The sequence below is a fragment of the Magallana gigas genome, chromosome 9, assembly GCF_963853765.1.
Source record: "Magallana gigas chromosome 9, xbMagGiga1.1, whole genome shotgun sequence".
Lineage (NCBI taxonomy): Eukaryota > Metazoa > Mollusca > Bivalvia > Ostreida > Ostreidae > Magallana > Magallana gigas.
Window position 1 is genome coordinate 49124806 of NC_088861.1, and position 20776 is coordinate 49145581.

The 20776-nt window shown below is 35.8% G+C and overlaps 3 protein-coding genes across 3 annotated transcripts; all 3 read right to left on the reverse strand.

The window, feature by feature from the left end:
- Positions 1-343: 343 nt before the first annotated feature.
- LOC136271581 (baculoviral IAP repeat-containing protein 7-like) lies at positions 344-5861 on the reverse strand. The gene is made up of 8 exons (XM_066071889.1): positions 5023-5861; positions 4399-4611; positions 3491-3844; positions 2811-2993; positions 2135-2260; positions 1625-1840; positions 940-981; positions 344-574 (listed from the first exon to the last, which is right to left on the reverse strand). Exons 1-8 carry the CDS (start codon positions 5648-5650, stop codon positions 387-389), a joined length of 1950 nt encoding a protein of 649 aa, XP_065927961.1. The 5' UTR covers positions 5651-5861; the 3' UTR covers positions 344-386.
- Positions 5862-8770: 2909 nt separating this feature from the next.
- LOC136271523 (baculoviral IAP repeat-containing protein 7-like) lies at positions 8771-14323 on the reverse strand. Its single transcript, XM_066071687.1, has 8 exons — positions 13484-14323; positions 12860-13072; positions 11966-12319; positions 11286-11468; positions 10612-10737; positions 10102-10317; positions 9416-9457; positions 8771-9049 (listed from the first exon to the last, which is right to left on the reverse strand). The coding sequence occupies exons 1-8, from the start codon at positions 14109-14111 to the stop codon at positions 8862-8864; spliced, it is 1950 nt and encodes a 649-aa protein (XP_065927759.1). The 5' UTR covers positions 14112-14323; the 3' UTR covers positions 8771-8861.
- A 2954-nt stretch (positions 14324-17277) lies between these two features.
- LOC136271612 (death-associated inhibitor of apoptosis 2-like) lies at positions 17278-20721 on the reverse strand. Its single transcript, XM_066071961.1, has 6 exons — positions 20333-20721; positions 19749-19922; positions 19073-19198; positions 18559-18774; positions 17873-17914; positions 17278-17510 (listed from the first exon to the last, which is right to left on the reverse strand). Exons 1-6 carry the CDS (start codon positions 20499-20501, stop codon positions 17323-17325), a joined length of 915 nt encoding a protein of 304 aa, XP_065928033.1. The 5' UTR covers positions 20502-20721; the 3' UTR covers positions 17278-17322.
- Between the last annotated feature and the right edge of the window lie 55 nt (positions 20722-20776).

A 20776-nucleotide genomic window follows, 5' to 3' on the forward strand; every position in this document is an offset into this window, starting at 1 on the left:
AGATTATCAGTGAATAATTAATTCTCTTAAACAAAACTTTGGGCGGTATATCCTTTCTTGTCTGTAAATATAAATTACCCCAAGTTATGTTAACTCCTATATGTAGAAATTTAATTAACTCCTTAATTAGGAAAAGCTAACTTGAACTTAGTGAACAAAATATATAATATTTTGTACAAAACTAGGAAGTGTTATATTCTGATTCATGTTTATAAAATATAAACTTGACAATATAAATACATTTAAAGGTTGATTTAATAAGGAAAACAAATAAAACAATAGTCATTATAATAAAAGTCCTTTTCAACAAACTAAAGTGACTGCATATTTGCAAACATTAAAATTAGAATAAAAATATCTATGGATAAAATCAGCGTTAGGATTTCCTACGGGATAAATGTTCTGACGATGCCACGGATCTCGGCCCTACAGATCGGACACTGCCTGACGGCGGGGGCACACATCACGCAGCAGCAGAGGTGTCCACAGGGCAGGAACACCACCCCCACCTCAGCGTCCAGACAGATCCTAAACGTCTTCTGCTCACGTAACAACCGGTTCTCCTCCTCCAGATCTATAAATAGACAAAGTTACGTTAGATATATAAATAGACAGTTAAATTTGATCTATATATAGACAAGGTTACATTAGATCTATTAAGGGGCAAACTTTACAACAATCTTTTCATTAAACACACAGATTGACAGATTCACATACAGATCATATGATAGACACATCCGCATACATTTAGGAAATGAATCTAATTTCTACAAATGTTTAAAATACATAACTCGGGGATCTTACTCTGAAGTATGATTGGTGGTGTTTTGAAAAGAGATGATTGGTTGTTGGGAACATGTGATTTTTTTGAAGAGTACATCTGACTGGATGATATTAAAGAATGTAATTAAAATGTAATTAGAATGCAATTTTGTTTACCTTTGGATCCCGGTTCTACTGTAGTGTTAGATGACGTTCCTCCTGTAAAGACAACAATAACCATCATTGGATCAATCTTCTAACTCACATATTAAACCAAAAAAAGAACAAAAACAAGATCTGTTGAAATCTTAATTCAGCATTTTATTTGCAAGACAGTATAAGTTTATTAATAATCTGACAGTACCATAATAACATGAGAACATAATCAAATTTTTTATTTTTTTATTGCAATTTATTTAGCCAGAAAAAGTTGAACAAACCATCACATTGTGATACATATATGTCACTAGATGTTGCATACTTAAAAATACTTTTAAAGAAACCAGCCTTAGGTCTAAAAAACAAATTGTGTGTTTCGGGTAACCCGACCTAACCTACAAAAATGGCCCGATCCAACCATTTTTAGATGTCTGATTTTATCCGATTGTGAATTTTATCTTATTTCCGATAAAAATACGTTTTTAAATATGAAACAAACAAACATTCTTAGGATTCATGCAACAAAAATATTATTAAAAAAAATCCCTACCTACCTAACCTAATTTTTTCATCAGTGTTACCCTAAACACACAACTTTTTTTTAGGCCTTAGGATAAAATGAATACTAAATCAATACATGTACATCATTCTATTAAGAAATAAAATAAAAGTATTTCTGTGTATGACATGTTAATGTAAATACCCGAGTTAGGAGTACGTTGATTGGTCCTGGTAGGTGATGGGTCAGGAGGGGGTGGAGTAATATCTAGAGGGATATATGGAGGGATTTCTGGAGGGATGTTCGGCGGGATATCCATGGCTCCCAGGTCATGTGACGAGGACCCATTGAGGGCCCCGGGATTTTCCTCCAATGTCAGGACAGCATTCAATAGAGCCTCAGCAGTCGGGTAGTCGTCACCTAAAAACATACATCATAGAGAATGACAGAGGGGTATTTGGCTTTATAGTCTCAGCAGACTATAAACATGTACATGAAACAAGAAGGCTATTTGACTTCATAGAACTGATCAGTGAAGATTGAAGAATAGCAACAGTTGAACAACAGAGAATCAAAAAGAGTTAATATCAACTACAATTAAATTATTTTTTCCAAAACGTGTACATGACAGAGAAATTTTAATCAATCATGTTCCAGTAACCAATCTCTCTCTCTCTCTCTTAATTAAATGCTGTTCCAGTAAACTCCCCCTACCTGTTTCTCTGAGCCTCCTCTCTATGACCTGCATCACGCTGTTCCGACTAACCCCCGTCTCCAGAACAGCTCGAACCATGGGCAGCTCCATCCGAGCGCGAACCTCGCGAGCCTCCACTTGATGTTCTAAGACAAAGAGGTCAACAAGCTTTTTTTATAAAAAAAAAGGTAAGAATTGCTTTTACCTTATACTCAATAATTAGTTAAACTCAATGTTTCTGTGCATGGCTACATTGATAAATGTCTCAATAAATGATCTTTGACCTTTGTTATTCATGTACCAAGATGTAAAAGTAAAAAAGTTTAAGACACAAAAAAAAAAAAAAATTCAACTCAGTTCATACCATTGTCATATCATCATCAGCTTGTTGAATATTCATGGAAAATTATTTATTCAACTAGTTAGTGTAGATTTGATTTAGCACCTTTCTACATGTATCTATTTAACAAAGATGCATGGATATAATTATATGCCTAATAAATAGCCATGAACTTGATTTGGCAGAAGCCACCTTTTTTCATAGATTCTGCAATAAGTTAACAGCCAAATACAGGATGTTTGCAGTATGTGTACATGTACATGATGTCAGATAATTGGAATTTTTCAGAAGCTTACTTTAATTATACAAAGTCATGTATGAACATTCAACAAGATACACATTTTGTATAATCTTACCTGGAGTGCTATTAAGGTGACTAAATCTTTCCTGTGTGCTTTGTATAAACTGGTCCCCCTTCACCGTACGGACAAAAGAACAGCGGGGGAACCAGCGAGCGTGTTCTGACCAGGGGTCATCCCCAGGCTCCCAGTTCCTAAGACCCCCATCACAGTAGAAACACTTTACATTGTCACCAAAACCTGGTAAAAATACAGTACAGAATGGAAATACTTCACATTTTCACCGAAACCTGGTAAAAATACAGCAGAGAATGGAAATACTTCACACTATTATCAAAATCTACACAGAAAATCTCTGATCAAATATTCTGTACAGAAACTGATGAATTACTTAATATGTGTGTATGTACTGTAAATGTGAAGACATTTGATCATGGAGATGTTTCTCAAAATTTATCAAGCAAACAGTTTCAAACAAATATTGTGTCCTCTTACTCAATAACATGCTACATGTACATATGTGTGATTACTTCCACAAAAACAACTTTATTATCTCTTCCTTAAGTATAACTTAGCCCTTTTTATGAACAAAGTTAACTTAAAAATTTAAAAGTTCAATTGAAACAGATGTATCCCATTTGAATAGCTTAAGGCTTAATGAATTGGTATCTTGCTGATACTGCCCAACATTTTATTTATAATTTTAATAAAGATATCCATAGTGAATTCCCAGTTACCTGCGTAGAAAAATCCCGCAGCGGCCAGCTCTTGTGGTGTCTGATGTTTGTACTGCGGCCAGTTATTGAAAGAGGTCAACCTGGTACTTTCCACCGCAAAGTTGGCGTGCTTCGGTCGGTCCGTGTTGATACCTAAAGCTTCCATGTGACCCAGACTCTGGTTGCTGGAGCCTCCTCCCACGTTGATGCGGTGTGCGGGCTGGGTTGGGGTCATTCGTACGTTTCCCACATTGACCCCCAGGATGAAGGGGCACCTGGGGAACTTGTTTTTGTGTTCGATGTGAGGTTTCTCACCGACGTCCCAGTCCCGGAGAATCCCGCGACAAAATACACACTGTACTCGGTCACCTACGCCTGGAAAAAACACAAGAAAACTAGCTAGACATGGAACTAAAAAATAAATGATTTCATGTTCACCCAGTCTCTTTTTGTTTGTAACATTGTCACGCTATAAGAAGTTCTCATCAACCTCAAAATAACCCAAGAAGCAACAAGCTTGACATGGAACTCAATAGTAAATGATTTCATGTTCACCCAGGTTCTTCTTGTTTGTAACATTGTCACGCTATAAGAAGTTCTCATCAACCAATCAGAACCCCTGAAGAGTCAGTAATGACCAGTTCTGTATGTACATACTAACAGTAAGTACACTTCTAATTAATAAAGGTGCAGAATGTATTTCTGGCTTTATAAAATTATATCAGCAAACTGATAAAACCCTCTGTCTAGCGAAATTAAATATGATGTTTCAGTGATATAAACTATTAATTACATGAATGTATAATTGTTTGAGATACACATACGTCTTGTATAATGATCTATGCTCCCAGGAAAATTTGATAAGGATAATTCTTCATTTCTTCCTCATCATCATAAATACACTATGTACAAACTCAATGTCTACATACCTGTATAAATGAATCCAGACCGGGCCATATCACTGGTCCTCACATTGGCCGTGGGGGGGAACTCCCTGAATGTGTCCAGACGGTTCTTCTCGTACCGTAGGAAGCTTGGATTTCCCAGCAGCTGGGCGGGCTCCAGGGGAGGTGTCTCGTTTTGGGGGGAGGAGATTCCCCCACTTTGGGAGCGAGGGAGGCTGGCAACAACAGGCTGAGGACCTGTCAATCAATGACCTGTCATTATAAGTCATACAGGGAGATCACGTTCAATGATTTACACTTTTAACCTTCGTACTGGTCAAATTTGACAGATAGACAATGTCTACTTCATTTAGCATCATTTATAGTTCATTGATTTTAGGTATAATGTATAAAGGATCAAATTATATTGCATGAATTAATTCAAATATAATTAAGGTTTTTATATCATATGCATCAAGTGATTTTTTAAATCATTTTCCAACTAAAATTGAGTATATTTAAATGTACAATGTGTAATGGTTCAGCTACCAGAATTTGTTATTAAGTAGAAATATCTTTTAAACTTTGGTCCACATTTTAAATACTTTTGCTCTGTGTACTTTGCGAAAAAGACCCTTTTTTACACAAAATATCAGCCTTTTCACCAACCTGATAATCCTATGCTAAACCTTTGTGGTGGCTGTTCCAGTGACCCTCCCTCCTGGCTGTTACTTCTGCCTCTCCCACTATCCCGAAATCCAGACGACCCTATAGACGAATCCCTGGATCCACCAGGAAAATTGTTGGATCCCGGCGTGGAGTCTGAAGTGTGGCTCATGCTCCTTCTTCTTCCCGAGATCACAGGGGTATTATCTTGCTCAGCGAATCTCGCGAGATCTCTATCCTGCTCAACGTGTGGCCTGATTAACAAGTGACTGATTCTTTGAAAAGCCGGCAGAAGTGGTTCCTCCAACAAATGACTATAAATTGGAATATTGTTTGTTTCACTTTGGTTGACGATTAAAGGGCAATTAGCATTTAGCTTTTTGTGAACCGATTTAACTTCTTCACCCGGGGACCAGTTTTCTTTCTCTGAGTGACAGAAATAACAGCAAACTTTATCTTCGATGCCAGTGTAGAAGAATCCTTCCTCAGCCAATCGAATCGCAAATACCGTCCTGTTCCAGTCCTTGTATGTATATAGCCTATTAAGCTCACTATTGCACAGTTTTCTGATATTAAAATCTGAGTCTGAGATTGAAAAATTCTCCAAGGTATAAATCAATTCCTCATCCATAGTACATAGAATATAATGAAACAACAGTCATATTTTTTCATTAGAATAAAACAAAATACAAATATTACCTAATATTTTAAAATTATTGTTAATATTATTTTGATCTTAAGGGATGCTTCCGAAACACTCGGAGTAGTCAAGATCACTTTTGCTTGGATCGTGATGACTCACAAAAAAAGAATTCCTCATGCAGTAACACCTATGCTTTCCGACTGTCGAGAAACTGACATGTTTAACAGATTTGCAATTATTCTTTAATCCAGACCCCTAAATTTGAATTTTATTTTGCTTTGAAAATTTGTATTTTTTGTATGAAGCGTTTAATTTCTAAGATTCAAAATTCAGTAATTACTGGTAATGATATACTCTGAAAATCGTGAGAACAGTATTTTATATGTAGTTTATTATACAATTTAAAAAAAAAAAGCTAAACAATCAGGCCAGTATAAGGTCTTGACAAATCTTTACATATCAGGTACATTGAACTTAGCAACGTAGACAAGAAAATATTATTGTCTACAAAATTTAGCGCTTTTGCAAATTAAAAGCTAAAAGCGTTTGGAAGCGGAAATTTTTAAATTTCAAATTGTTACACAATCATAAAGAGAAATATTTGGACACATTTATTACTAGTATATACTTGTACTTTTTTGTCCATATTCTGCCCATGTGTCCACCTGAAGCGATGACAGACAAACTGACACCAAGCATGTTTGTTATTGATTCTACATTGTAATTTGTTTTATTCATCATGTATTATTTGTCAAATCTCGCTGATATATATAACTTTAAAATGTAGTTGTTTGAATTTTGTTTGGATAAAGCAGTGCTGAAAAATCCTTTGTAATTATCTGAAGTGCAATCCTGAAACTAGCATGTCGTTTTCGTTGTTCTTTGATTGTGAATCACTACTGCAGACCGTTTGTTGGAGCTGCAGTGGCGGTTGTGAAAGGCGTTCACTTAAAAAATAATAAACACTGGTCTACATAATTTTTTACACACAGGTGCCAAAAATATGTAGATGTTTTTTCTTGTGACGATATATATCAATGTAAACCAACATTTTTTTCAAAAAAATGTTATAAAGGAAATCCTTTGACTGATTTTGAAAAGACTTTGGTTGGGCTGTTTTGTCATTTCATTTATATATCTTCCCAATCTTCTGTTCTTGAGATTTAATAATAACAATCCAAAGTAAGGTTTTTCGCGGCTTCTTTAAATTCTTACAGAAAATAACACCAGAAAATCCTTTACAAAACAAGTCTTGTTCTAAATCAAATATAAATGGATGGCAAAAAAATGACATACTTTTGGCGCATGAGGGTATGGTAGCAGCTATTCTATATCACGAATGGATGGAGATAGTCTGACAATAGGTTACTGAGAACCACAAAGTCGCTCGGTGGTTAACACAAAAATTAATATTTTAACACTACTGTACACAATACAATATATATGATATATACCATATAAGGGTAGGAGTGCTAGCCATTCGATCACCAAAAGTTAACAAGGACCCACCATTATGAAAGAGGTCATACCTGTTGTACTCTGATGTATGATAATAATAGCTCATTCAGGTAGATATTGTAACGTGTCTGCCTAAACACGCTGATATTTATAATGGGTCCCCCTCAGATACCTTGCTGAGGTGTTTGATTTTTATGATAATCGTTTAAGATATATAATAATTTTCCTTATCGCTTGCCTAGCGTTTATTGATTCAAAACTCACTTAATTATAAATATTTGAATGTATGGGCCGTAGCCGAACTCTATGCGTCGCTCCGACACACCCCGTCGCTTATACCATCACTTCAAGCGACCCGTCGCTTATATCGGTCGCTTCAAACAACCCGTCGCTTCTGTCGGTCACTTCAAAGCAACCCCACGAAGCACCCTCGTAATTGATAACAAATATCAACTCGCTGAATCTAAGCAACGCTCACGAAGACAAGTTGCTTCTATACGCCAGTATTATTGTTCTGCAAATCGCTGTGCAATATTGACTTACGAACAATAAGCTTACCTTGAAGTATTCACTTCAGCGTCTGCACTGCGACTGACTGCTGACTCACGGCATCTCGTATTTATACCCTTTGATCACGTGATCTGAGATACTCGGAACAATCAAAGAATCGGGCGTTTGCGACTTCAGAGTGTCTCTCGGTACTCATCACCCATTTTCATTTACCATTTATGTTACAATGTGAAAAACGGATTTTGTTTTGTCATAACATTTGGTCGCCATCGAGAAGCGATTTAAAAATGTCTTCTTCTTTTTCATTGTGTCATATAGGATAACTAACTGAAAATTCGTTAAATAATTCAATGTAAACTAATTTATTTCTGATACGTGTTCATTGTATGGTACGTAAAAAAACGTGGAAACATTTGAGCTAGAAAGACCTAGATACATGTTGATAGACATCCAGAGGTTTCTAGTTAAAAATTCGAAATATGATTTGATGAATTTTCACAACCATTAGAAAAATACACCATAATGAAAGTAATAATAACAATCAGACGGCAACATAGGGAATACTACACATTAAGCACGAGTTTAATGAGTTTAACACGAGGTGTGTTATCAGGTGTAACCAATGCAAAGGTTTAATATACTTGTTCTTGTGCTGGTATCGGGGTAAATGTTTATCATACTCACATTTTTTCTTAAGTAAGCGGTTCCCTGAACCACCTACCTCGGTGCCTCGCTTGATTTTAATAATCTACATATGGGCCTGAAACAATATACTAATATTTATTATCAAAGATATTTTGTGAACTTTGGTTTTTAATGGACAATTTATTACATACTTACACACCAGATTATCAGTGAATAATTAATTCTCTTAAACAAAACTTTGGGCGGTATATCCTTTCTTGTCTGTAAATATAAATTACCCCAAGTTATGTTAACTCCTATATGTAGAAATTTAATTAACTCCTTAATTAGGAAAAGCTAACTTGAACTTAGTGAACAAAATATATAATATTTTGTACAAAACTAGGAAGTGTTATATTCTGATTCATGTTTATAAAATATAAACTTGACAATATAAATACATTTAAAGGTTGATTTAATAAGGAAAACAAATAAAACAATAGTCATTATAATAAAAGTCCTTTTCAACAAACTAAAGTGACTGCATATTTGCAAACATTAAAATTAGAATAAAAATATCTATGGATAAAATCAGCGTTAGGATTTCCTACGGGATAAATGTTCTGACGATGCCACGGATCTCGGCCCTACAGATCGGACACTGCCTGACGGCGGGGGCACACATCACGCAGCAGCAGAGGTGTCCACAGGGCAGGAACACCACCCCCACCTCAGCGTCCAGACAGATCTTACACGTCTTCTGCTCACGTAACAACCGGTTCTCCTCCTCCAGATCTATAAATAGACAAAGTTACGTTAGATATATAAATAGACAGTTAAATTTGATCTATATATAGACAAGGTTACATTAGATCTATTAAGGGGCAAACTTTACAACAATCTTTTCATTAAACACACAGATTGACAGATTCACATACAGATCATATGATAGACACATCCGCATACATTTAGGAAATGAATCTAATTTCTACAAATGTTTAAAATACATAACTTGGGGATCTTACTCTGAAGTATGATTGGTGGTGTTTTGAAAAGAGATGATTGGTTTGTTGGGAACATGTGATTTTTTTGAAGAGTACATCTGAGTGGATGATATTAAAGAATGTAATTAAAATGTAATTAGAATGCAATTTTGTTTACCTTTGGATCCCGGTTCTACTGTAGTGTTAGATGACGTTCCTCCTGTAAAGACAACAATAACCATCATTGAATCAATCTTCTAACTCACATATTAAACCAAAAAAAGAACAAAAACAAGATCTGTTGAAATCTTAATTCAGCATTTTATTTGCAAGACAGCATAAGTTTATTAATAATCTGACAGTACCATAATAACATGAGAACATAATCAAATTTTTTATTTTTTTACTGCAATTTATTTAGCCAGAAAAAGTTGAACAAACCATCACATTGTGATACATATATGTCACTAGATGTTGCATACTTAAAAATACTTTTAAAGAAACCAGCCTTAGGTCTAAAAAACAAATTGTGTGTTTCGGGTAACCCGACCTAACCTACAAAAATGGCCCGATCCAACCATTTTTAGATGTCTGATTTTATCCGATTGTGAATTTTATCTTATTTCCGATAAAAATACGTTTTTAAATATGAAACAAACAAACATTCTTAGGATTCATGCAAAAAAAATATTATAAAAAAAAATCCCTACCTACCTAACCTAATTTTTTCATCAGTGTTACCCTAAACACACAACTTTTTTTTAGGCCTTAGGATAAAATGAATACTAAATCAATACATGTACATCATTCTATTAAGAAATAAAATAAAAAGTATTTCTGTGTATGACATGTTAATGTAAATACCCGAGTTAGGAGTACGTTGATTGGTCCTGGTAGGTGATGGGTCAGGAGGGGGTGGAGTAATATCTAGAGGGATATATGGAGGGATTTCTGGAGGGATGTTCGGCGGGATATCCATGGCTCCCAGGTCATGTGACGAGGACCCATTGAGGGCCCCGGGATTTTCCTCCAATGTCAGGACAGCATTCAATAGAGCCTCAGCAGTCGGGTAGTCGTCACCTAAAAACATACATCATAGAGAATGACAGAGGGGTATTTGGCTTTATAGTCTCAGCAGACTATAAACATGTACATGAAACAAGAAGGCTATTTGACTTCATAGAACTGATCAGTGAAGATTGAAGAATAGCAACAGTTGAACAACAGAGAATCAAAAAGAGTGAATATCAACTACAATTAAATTATTTTTTCCAAAACGTGTACATGACAGAGAAATTTTAATCAATCATGTTCCAGTAACCAATCTCTCTCTCTCTCTCTTAATTAAATGCTGTTCCAGTAAACTCCCCCTACCTGTTTCTCTGAGCCTCCTCTCTATGACCTGCATCACGCTGTTCCGACTAACCCCCGTCTCCAGAACAGCTCGAACCATGGGCAGCTCCATCCGAGCGCGAACCTCGCGAGCCTCCACTTGATGTTCTAAGACAAAGAGGTCAACAAGCTTTTTTTATAAAAAAAAAAGGTAAGAATTGCTTTTACCTTATACTCAATAATTAGTTAAACTCAATGTTTCTGTGCATGGCTACATTGATAAATGTCTCAATAAATGATCTTTGACCTTTGTTATTCATGTACCAAGATGTAAAAGTAAAAAAGTTTAAGACACAAAAAAAAAAAATTCAACTCAGTTCATACCATTGTCATATCATCATCAGCTTGTTGAATATTCATGGACAATTATTTATTCAACTAGTTAGTGTAGATTTGATTTAGCACCTTTCTACATGTATCTATTTAACAAAGATGCATGGATATAATTATATGCCTAATAAATAGCCATGAACTTGATTTGGCAGAAGCCACCTTTTTTCATAGATTCTGCAATAAGTTAACAGCCAAATACAGGATGTTTGCAGTATGTGTACATGTACATGATGTCAGATAATTGGAATTTTTCAGAAGCTTACTTTAATTATACAAAGTCATGTATGAACATTCAACAAGATACACATTTTGTATAATCTTACCTGGAGTGCTATTAAGGTGACTAAATCTTTCCTGTGTGCTTTGTATAAACTGGTCCCCCTTCACCGTACGGACAAAAGAACAGCGGGGGAACCAGCGAGCGTGTTCTGACCAGGGGTCATCCCCAGGCTCCCAGTCCCTAAGACCCCCATCACAGTAGAAACACTTTACATTGTCACCAAAACCTGGTAAAAATACAGTACAGAATGGAAATACTTCACATTTTCACCGAAACCTGGTAAAAATACAGCAGAGAATGGAAATACTTCACACTATTATCAAAATCTACACAGAAAATCTCTGATCAAATATTCTGTACAGAAACTGATGAATTACTTAATATGTGTGTATGTACTGTAAATGTGAAGACATTTGATCATGGAGATGTTTCTCAAAATTTATCAAGCAAACAGTTTCAAACAAATATTGTGTCCTCTTACTCAATAACATGCTACATGTACATATGTGTGATTACTTCCACAAAAACAACTTTATTATCTCTTCCTTAAGTATAACTTAGCCCTTTTTATGAACAAAGTTAACTTAAAAATTTAAAAGTTCAATTGAAACAGATGTATCCCATTTGAATAGCTTAAGGCTTAATGAATTGGTATCTTGCTGATACTGCCCAACATTTTATTTATAATTTTAATAAAGATATCCATAGTGAATTCCCAGTTACCTGCGTAGAAAAATCCCGCAGCGGCCAGCTCTTGTGGTGTCTGATGTTTGTACTGCGGCCAGTTATTGAAAGAGGTCAACCTGGTACTTTCCACCGCAAAGTTGGCGTGCTTCGGTCGGTCCGTGTTGATACCTAAAGCTTCCATGTGACCCAGACTCTGGTTGCTGGAGCCTCCTCCCACGTTGATGCGGTGTGCGGGCTGGGTTGGGGTCATTCGTACGTTTCCCACATTGACCCCCAGGATGAAGGGGCACCTGGGGAACTTGTTTTTGTGTTCGATGTGAGGTTTCTCACCGACGTCCCAGTCCCGGAGAATCCCGCGACAAAATACACACTGTACTCGGTCACCTACGCCTGGAAAAAACACAAGAAAACTAGCTAGACATGGAACTCAAAAATAAATGATTTCATGTTCACCCAGTCTCTTTTTGTTTGTAACATTGTCACGCTATAAGAAGTTCTCATCAACCTCAAAATAACCCAAGAAGCAACAAGCTTGACATGGAACTCAATAGTAAATGATTTCATGTTCACCCAGGTTCTTCTTGTTTGTAACATTGTCACGCTATAAGAAGTTCTCATCAACCAATCAGAACCCCTGAAGAGTCAGTAATGACCAGTTCTGTATGTACATACTAACAGTAAGTACACTTCTAATTAATAAAGGTGCAGAATGTATTTCTGGCTCAGCAAACTGATAAAACCCTCTGTCTAGCGAAATTAAATATGATGTTTCAGTGATATAAACTATTAATTACATGAATGTATAATTGTTTGAGATACACATACGTCTTGTATAATGATCTATGCTCCCAGGAAAATTTGATAAGAATAATTCTTCATTTCTTCCTCATCATCATAAATACACTATGTACAAACTCAATGTCTACATACCTGTATAAATGAATCCAGACCGGGCCATATCACTGGTCCTCACATTGGCCGTGGGGGGGAACTCCCTGAATGTGTCCAGACGGTTCTTCTCGTACCGTAGGAAGCTTGGATTTCCCAGCAGCTGGGCGGGCTCCAGGGGAGGTGTCTCGTTTTGGGGGGAGGAGATTCCCCCACTTTGGGAGCGAGGGAGGCTGGCAACAACAGGCTGAGGACCTGTCAATCAATGACCTGTCATTATAAGTCATACAGGGAGATCACGTTCAATGATTTACACTTTTAACCTTCGTACTGGTCAAATTTGACAGATAGACAATGTCTACTTCATTTAGCATCATTTATAGTTCATTGATTTTAGGTATAATGTATAAAGGATCAAATTATATTGCATGAATTAATTCAAATATAATTAAGGTTTTTATATCATATGCATCAAGTGATTTTTTAAATCATTTTCCAACTAAAATTGAGTATATTTAAATGTACAATGTGTAATGGTTCAGCTACCAGAATTTGTTATTAAGTAGAAATATCTTTTAAACTTTGGTCCACATTTTAAATACTTTTGCTCTGTGTACTTTGCGAAAAAGACCCTTTTTTACACAAAATATCAGCCTTTTCACCAACCTGATAATCCTATGCTAAACCTTTGTGGTGGCTGTTCCAGTGACCCTCCCTCCTGGCTGTTACTTCTGCCTCTCCCACTATCCCGAAATCCAGACGACCCTATAGACGAATCCCTGGATCCACCAGGAAAATTGTTGGATCCCGGCGTGGAGTCTGAAGTGTGGCTCATGCTCCTTCTTCTTCCCGAGATCACAGGGGTATTATCTTGCTCAGCGAATCTCGCGAGATCTCTATCCTGCTCAACGTGTGGCCTGACTAACAAGTGACTGATTCTTTGAAAAGCCGGCAGAAGTGGTTCCTCCAACAAATGACTATAAATTGGAATATTGTTTGTTTCACTTTGGTTGACGATTAAAGGGCAATTAGCATTTAGCTTTTTGTGAACCGATTTAACTTCTTCACCCGGGGACCAGTTTTCTTTCTCTGAGTGACAGAAATAACAGCAAACTTTATCTTCGATGCCAGTGTAGAAGAATCCTTCCTCAGCCAATCGAATCGCAAATACCGTCCCGTTCCAGTCCTTGTATGTATATAGCCTATTAAGCTCACTATTGCACAGTTTTCTGATATTAAAATCTGAGTCTGAGATTGAAAAATTCTCCAAGGTATAAATCAATTCCTCATCCATAGTACATAGAATATAATGAAACAACAGTCATATTTTTTCATTAGAATAAAACAAAATACAAATATTACCTAATATTTTAAAATTATTGTTAATATTATTTTGATCTTAAGGGATGCTTCCGAAACACTCGGAGTAGTCAAGATCACTTTTGCTTGGATCGTGATGACTCACAAAAAAAGAATTCCTCATGCAGTAACACCTATGCTTTCCGACTGTCGAGAAACTGACATGTTTAACTGATTTGCAATTATTCTTTAATCCAGACCCCTAAATTTGAATTTTATTTTGCTTTGAAAATTTGTATTTTTTGTATGAAGCGTTTAATTTCTAAGATTCAAAATTCAGTAATTACTGGTAATGATATACTCTGAAAATCGTGAGAACAGTATTTTATATGTAGTTTATTATACAATTTAAAAAAAAAAAGCTAAACAATCAGGCCAGTATAAGGTCTTGACAAATCTTTACATATCAGGTACATTGAACTTAGCAACGTAGACAAGAAAATATTATTGTCTACAAAATTTAGCGCTTTTGCAAATTAAAAGCTAAAAGCGTTTGGAAGCGGAAATTTTTAAATTTCAAATTGTTACACAATCATAAAGAGAAATATTTGGACACATTTATTACTAGTATATACTTGTACTTTTTTGTCCATATTCTGCCCATGTGTCCACCTGAAGCGATGACAGACAAACTGACACCAAGCATGTTTGTTATTGATTCTACATTGTAATTTGTTTTATTCATCATGTATTATTTGTCAAATCTCGCTGATATATATAACTTTAAAATGTAGTTGTTTGAATTTTGTTTGGATAAAGCAGTGCTGAAAAATCCTTTGTAATTATCTGAAGTGCAATCCTGAAACTAGCATGTCGTTTTCGTTGTTCTTTGATTGTGAATCACTACTGCAGACCGTTTGTTGGAGCTGCAGTGGCGGTTGTGAAAGGCGTTCACTTAAAAAATAATAAACACTGGTCTACATAATTTTTTACACACAGGTGCCAAAAATATGTAGATGTTTTTTCTTGTGACGATATATATCAATGTAAACCAACATTTTTTTCAAAAAAATGTTATAAAGGAAATCCTTTGACTGATTTTGAAAAGACTTTGGTTGGGCTGTTTTGTCATTTCATTTATATATCTTCCCAATCTTCTGTTCTTGAGATTTAATAATAACAATCCAAAGTAAGGTTTTTCGCGGCTTCTTTAAATTCTTACAGAAAATAACACCAGAAAATCCTTTACAAAACAAGTCTTGTTCTAAATCAAATATAAATGGATGGCAAAAAAATGACATACTTTTGGCGCATGAGGGTATGGTAGCAGCTATTCTATATCACGAATGGATGGAGATAGTCTGACAATAGGTTACTGAGAACCACAAAGTCGCTCGGTGGTTAACACAAAAATTAATATTTTAACACTACTGTACACAATACAATATATATGATATATACCATATAAGGGTAGGAGTGCTAGCCATTCGATCACCAAAAGTTAACAAGGACCCACCATTATGAAAGAGGTCATACCTGTTGTACTCTGATGTATGATAATAATAGCTCATTCAGGTAGATATTGTAACGTGTCTGCCTAAACACGCTGATATTTATAATGGGTCCCCCTCAGATACCTTGCTGAGGTGTTTGATTTTTATGATAATCGTTTAAGATATATAATAATTTTCCTTATCGCTTGCCTAGCGTTTATTGATTCAAAACTCACTTAATTATAAATATTTGAATGTATGGGCCGTAGCCGAACTCTATGCGTCGCTCCGACACACCCCGTCGCTTATACCATCACTTCAAGCGACCCGTCGCTTATATCGGTCGCTTCAAACAACCCGTCGCTTCTGTCGGTCACTTCAAAGCAACCCCACGAAGCACCCTCGTAATTGATAACAAATATCAACTCGCTGAATCTAAGCAACGCTCACGAAGACAAGTTGCTTCTATACGCCAGTATTATTGTTCTGCAAATCGCTGTGCAATATTGACTTACGAACAATAAGCTTACCTTGAAGTATTCACTTCAGCGTCTGCACTGCGACTGACTGCTGACTCACGGCATCTCGTATTTATACCCTTTGATCACGTGATCTGAGATACTCGGAACAATCAAAGAATCGGGCGTTTGCGACTTCAGAGTGTCTCTCGGTACTCATCACCCATTTTCATTTACCATTTATGTTACAATGTGAAAAACGGATTTTGTTTTGTCATAACATTTGGTCGTCATCGAGAAGCGATTTAAAAATGTCTTCTTCTTTTTCATTGTGTCATATAGGATAACTAACTGAAAATTCGTTAAATAATTCAATGTAAACTAATTTATTTCTGATACGTGTTCATTGTATGGTACGTAAAAAAACGTGGAAACATTTGAGCTAGAAAGACCTAGATACATGTTGATAGACATCCAGAGGTTTCTAGTTAAAAATTCGAAATATGATTTGATGAATTTTCACAACCATTAGAAAAATACACCATAATGAAAGTAATAATAACAAACAGAAGGCAACATAGGGAATACTACACATTAAGCACGAGTTTAATGAGTTTAACACGAGGTGTGTTATCAGGTGTAACCAATGCAAAGGTTTAATATACTTGTTCTTGTGCTGGTATCGGGGTAAATGTTTATCATACTCACATTTTTTCTTAAGTAAGCGGTTCCCTGAACCACCTACCTCGGTGCCTCGCTTGATTTTAATAATCTACATATGGGCCTGAAACAATATACTAATATTTATTATCAAAGATATTTTGTGAACTTTGGTTTTTAATGGACAATTTATTACATACTTACACACCAGATTATCAGTGAATAATTAATTCTCTTAAACAAAACTTTGGGCGGTATATCCTTTCTTGTCTGTAAATATAAATTACCCCAAGTTATGTTAACTCCTATATGTAGAAATTTAATTAACTCCTTAATTAGGAAAGGCTAACTTGAACTTAGTGAACAAAATATATAATATTTTGTACAAAACTAGGAAGTGTTCTATTCTGATTCATGTTTATAAAATATAAACTTGACAATATAAATACATTTAAAGGTTGATTTAATAAGGAAAACAAATAAAACAATAGTCATTATAATAAAAGTCCTTTTCAACAAACTAAAGTGACTGCATATTTGCAAACATTAAAATTAGAATAAAAATATCTATGGATAAAATCAGCGTTAGGATTTCCTACGGGATAAATGTTCTGACGGTGCCACGGATCTCGGCCCTACAGATCGGACACTGCCTGACGGCGGGGGCACACATCACGCAGCAGCAGAGGTGTCCACAGGGCAGGAACACCACCCCCACCTCAGCGTCCAGACAGATCTTACACGTCTTCTGCTCACGTAACAACCGGTTCTCCTCCTCCAGATCTATAAATAGACAGTTACGTTAGATATATAAATAGACAGTTAAATCTGATCTATATATAGACAAGGTTACATTAGATCTATTAAGGGGCAAACTTTACAACAAACTTTTCATTAAACACACAGATTGACAGATTCACATACAGATCATATGATAGACACATCCGCATACATTTAGGAAATGAATCTAATTTCTACAAATGTTTAAAATACATATCTTGGGGATCTTACTCTGAAGTATGATTGGTGGTGTTTTGAAAAGAAATGATTGGTTGTTGGGAATATGTGATTTTTTGAAGAGTACATCTGAGTGGATGATATTAAAGAATGTAATTAAAATGTAATTAGAATGCAATTTTGTTTACCTTTGGATCCCGGTTCTACTGTAGTGTTAGATGACGTTCCTCCTGTAAAGACAACAATAACCATCATTGAATCAATCTTCTAACTCACATATTAAACCAAAAAAAGAACAAAAACAAGATCTGTTGAAATCTTAATTCAGCATTTTATTTGCAAGACAGCATAAGTTTATTAATAATCTGACAGTACCATAATAACATGAGAACATAATCAAATTTTTTATTTTTTTATTGCAATTTATTTAGCCAGAAAAAGTTGAACAAACCATCACATTGTGATACATGTATGTCACTAGATGTTGCATACTTAAAAATACTTTTAAAGAAACCAGCCTTAGGTCTAAAAAACAAATTGTGTGTTTCGGGTAACCCGACCTAACCTACAAAAATGGCCCGATCCAACCATTTTTAGATGTCTGATTTTATCCGATTGTGAATTTTATCTTATTTCCGATAAAAAATACGTTTTAAAATATGAAAAAAACAAACATTCTTAGGATTCATGCAAAAAAAATATCATTAAAAAAAATCCCTACCTACCTAACCTAATTTTTTCATCAGTGTTACCCTAAACACACAACTTTTTTTTAGGCCTTAGGATAAAATGAATACTAAATCAATACATGTACATCATTCTATTAAGAAATAAAATAAAAGTATTTCTGTGTATGACATGTTAATGTAAATACCCGAGTTAGGAGTACGTTGATTGGTCCTGGTAGGTGATGGGTCAGGAGGGGGTGGAGTAATATCTAGAGGGATATATGGAGGGATTTCTGGAGGGATGTTCGGCGGGATATCCATGGCTCCCAGGTCATGTGACGAGGACACATTGAGGGCCCCAGGATTTTCCTCCAATGTCAGGACAGCATTCAATAGAGCCTCAGCAGTCGGGTAGTCGTCACCTAAAAACATACATCATAGAGAATGACAGAGGGGTATTTGGCTTTATAGTCTCAACAGACTATAAACATGTACATGAAACAAGAAGGCTATTTGACTTCATAGAACTGATCAGTGAAGATTGAAGAATAGCAACAGTTGAACAACAGAGAATCAAAAAGAGTGAATATCAACTACAATTAAATTATTTTTTCCAAAACGTGTACATGACAGAGAAATTTTAATCAATCATGTTCCAGTAACCAATCTCTCTCTCTCTCTCTCTCTTAATTAAATGCTGTTCCAGTAAACTCCCCCTACCTGTTTCTCTGAGCCTCCTCTCTATGACCTGCATCACGCTGTTCCGACTAACCCCCGTCTCCAGAACAGCTCGAACCATGGGCAGCTCCATCCGAGCGCGAACCTCGCGAGCCTCCACTTGATGTTCTAAGACAAATAGGTCAACAAGCTTTTTTTTATAAAAAAAAAGGTAAGAATTGCTTTTACCTTATACTCAATAACTAGTTAAACTCAATGTTTCTGTGCATGGCTACATTGATAAATGTCTCAATAAATGATCTTTGACCTTTGTTATTCATGTACCAAGATGTAAAAGTAAAAAAGTTTAAGACACCAAAAAAAAAAAAATTCAACTCAGTTCATACCATTGTCATATCATCATCAGCTTGTTGAATATTCATGGAAAATTATTTATTCAACTAGTTAGTGTAGATTTGATTTAGCACCTTTCTACATGTATCTATTTAACAAAGATGCATGGATATAATTATATGCCTAATAAATAGCCATGAACTTGATTTGGCAGAAGCCACCTTTTTTTATAGATTCTGCAATAAGTTAACAGCCAAATACAGGATGTTTGCAGTATGTGTACATGTACATGATGTCAGATAATTGGAATTTTTCAGAAGCTTACTTTAATTATACAAAGTCATGTATGAACATTCAACAAGATACACATTTTGTATAATCTTACCTGGAGTGCTATTAAGGTGACTAAATCTTTCCTGTGTGCTTTGTATAAACTGGTACCGTAGGAAGCTTGGATTTCCCAGCAGCTGGGCGGGCTCCAGGGGAGGTGTCTCGTTTTGGGGGGAGGAGATTCCCCCACTTTGGGAGCGAGGGAGGCTGGCAACAACAGGCTGAGGACCTGTCAATCAAAGACCTGTCATTATAAGTCATACAGGGAGATCACGTTCAATGATTTACACTTTTAACCTTCGTACTGGTCAAATTTGACAGATAGACAATGTCTACTTCATTTAGCATCATTTATAGTTCATTGATCTTAGGTATAATGTATAAAGGATCAAATTATATTGCATGAATTAATTCAAATATAATTAAGGTTTTTATATCATATGCATCAAGTGATTTTTTAAATCATTTTCCAATTAAAATTGAGTATATTTAAATGTACAATGTGTAATGGTTCAGCTACCAGAATTTGTTATTAAGTAGAAATATCTTTTAAACTTTGGTCTACATTTTAAATACTTTTGCTCTGTGTACTTTGCGAAAAAGACCCTTTTTTCACAAAATATCAGCCTTTTCACCAACCTGATAATCCTATGCTAAACCTTTGTGGTGGCTGTTCCAGTGACCCTCCCTCCTGGCTGTTACTTCTGCCTCTCCCACTATCCCGAGATCCAGACGACCCTATAGACGAATCCCTGGATCCACCAGGAAAATTGTTGGATCCCGGCGTGGAGTCTGAAGTGTGGCTCATGCTCCTTCTTCTTCCCGAGATCACAGGGGTATTATCTTGCTCAGCGAATCTCGCGAGATCTCTATCCTGCTCAACGTGTGGCCTGACTAACAAGTGACTGATTCTTTGAAAAGCCGGCAGAAGTGGTTCCTCCAACAAATGACTATAAATTGGAATATTGTTTGTTTCACTTTGGTTGACGATTAAAGGGCAATTAGCATTTAGCTTTTTGTGAACCGATTTAACATCTTCACCCGGGGACCAGTTTTCTTTCTCTGAGTGACAGAAATAACAGC

Excerpts from the sequence above, each read along its gene's own strand:
- LOC136271581 (XM_066071889.1), bottom strand. The coding sequence starts at position 5,650 with ATGGATGAGGAATTGATTTATACCTTGGAGAATTTTTCAATCTCAGAC. Across the intron at positions 2,261-2,810 it reads TCACCTTAATAGCACTCCAG|AACATCAAGTGGAGGCTCGC; the intron begins GTAAGATTATAC and ends TCTTTGTCTTAG. Across the intron at positions 982-1,624 it reads TCAACGTACTCCTAACTCGG|GAGGAACGTCATCTAACACT; the intron begins GTATTTACATTA and ends TTGTCTTTACAG.
- LOC136271523 (XM_066071687.1), bottom strand. The coding sequence starts at position 14,111 with ATGGATGAGGAATTGATTTATACCTTGGAGAATTTTTCAATCTCAGAC. Across the intron at positions 13,073-13,483 it reads GTTTAGCATAGGATTATCAG|GTCCTCAGCCTGTTGTTGCC; the intron begins GTTGGTGAAAAG and ends ATTGATTGACAG. Across the intron at positions 9,458-10,101 it reads TCAACGTACTCCTAACTCGG|GAGGAACGTCATCTAACACT; the intron begins GTATTTACATTA and ends TTGTCTTTACAG.
- LOC136271612 (XM_066071961.1), bottom strand. The coding sequence starts at position 20,501 with ATGAGCCACACTTCAGACTCCACGCCGGGATCCAACAATTTTCCTGGT. Across the intron at positions 19,923-20,332 it reads GTTTAGCATAGGATTATCAG|GTCCTCAGCCTGTTGTTGCC; the intron begins GTTGGTGAAAAG and ends TTTGATTGACAG. Across the intron at positions 17,915-18,558 it reads TCAACGTACTCCTAACTCGG|GAGGAACGTCATCTAACACT; the intron begins GTATTTACATTA and ends TTGTCTTTACAG.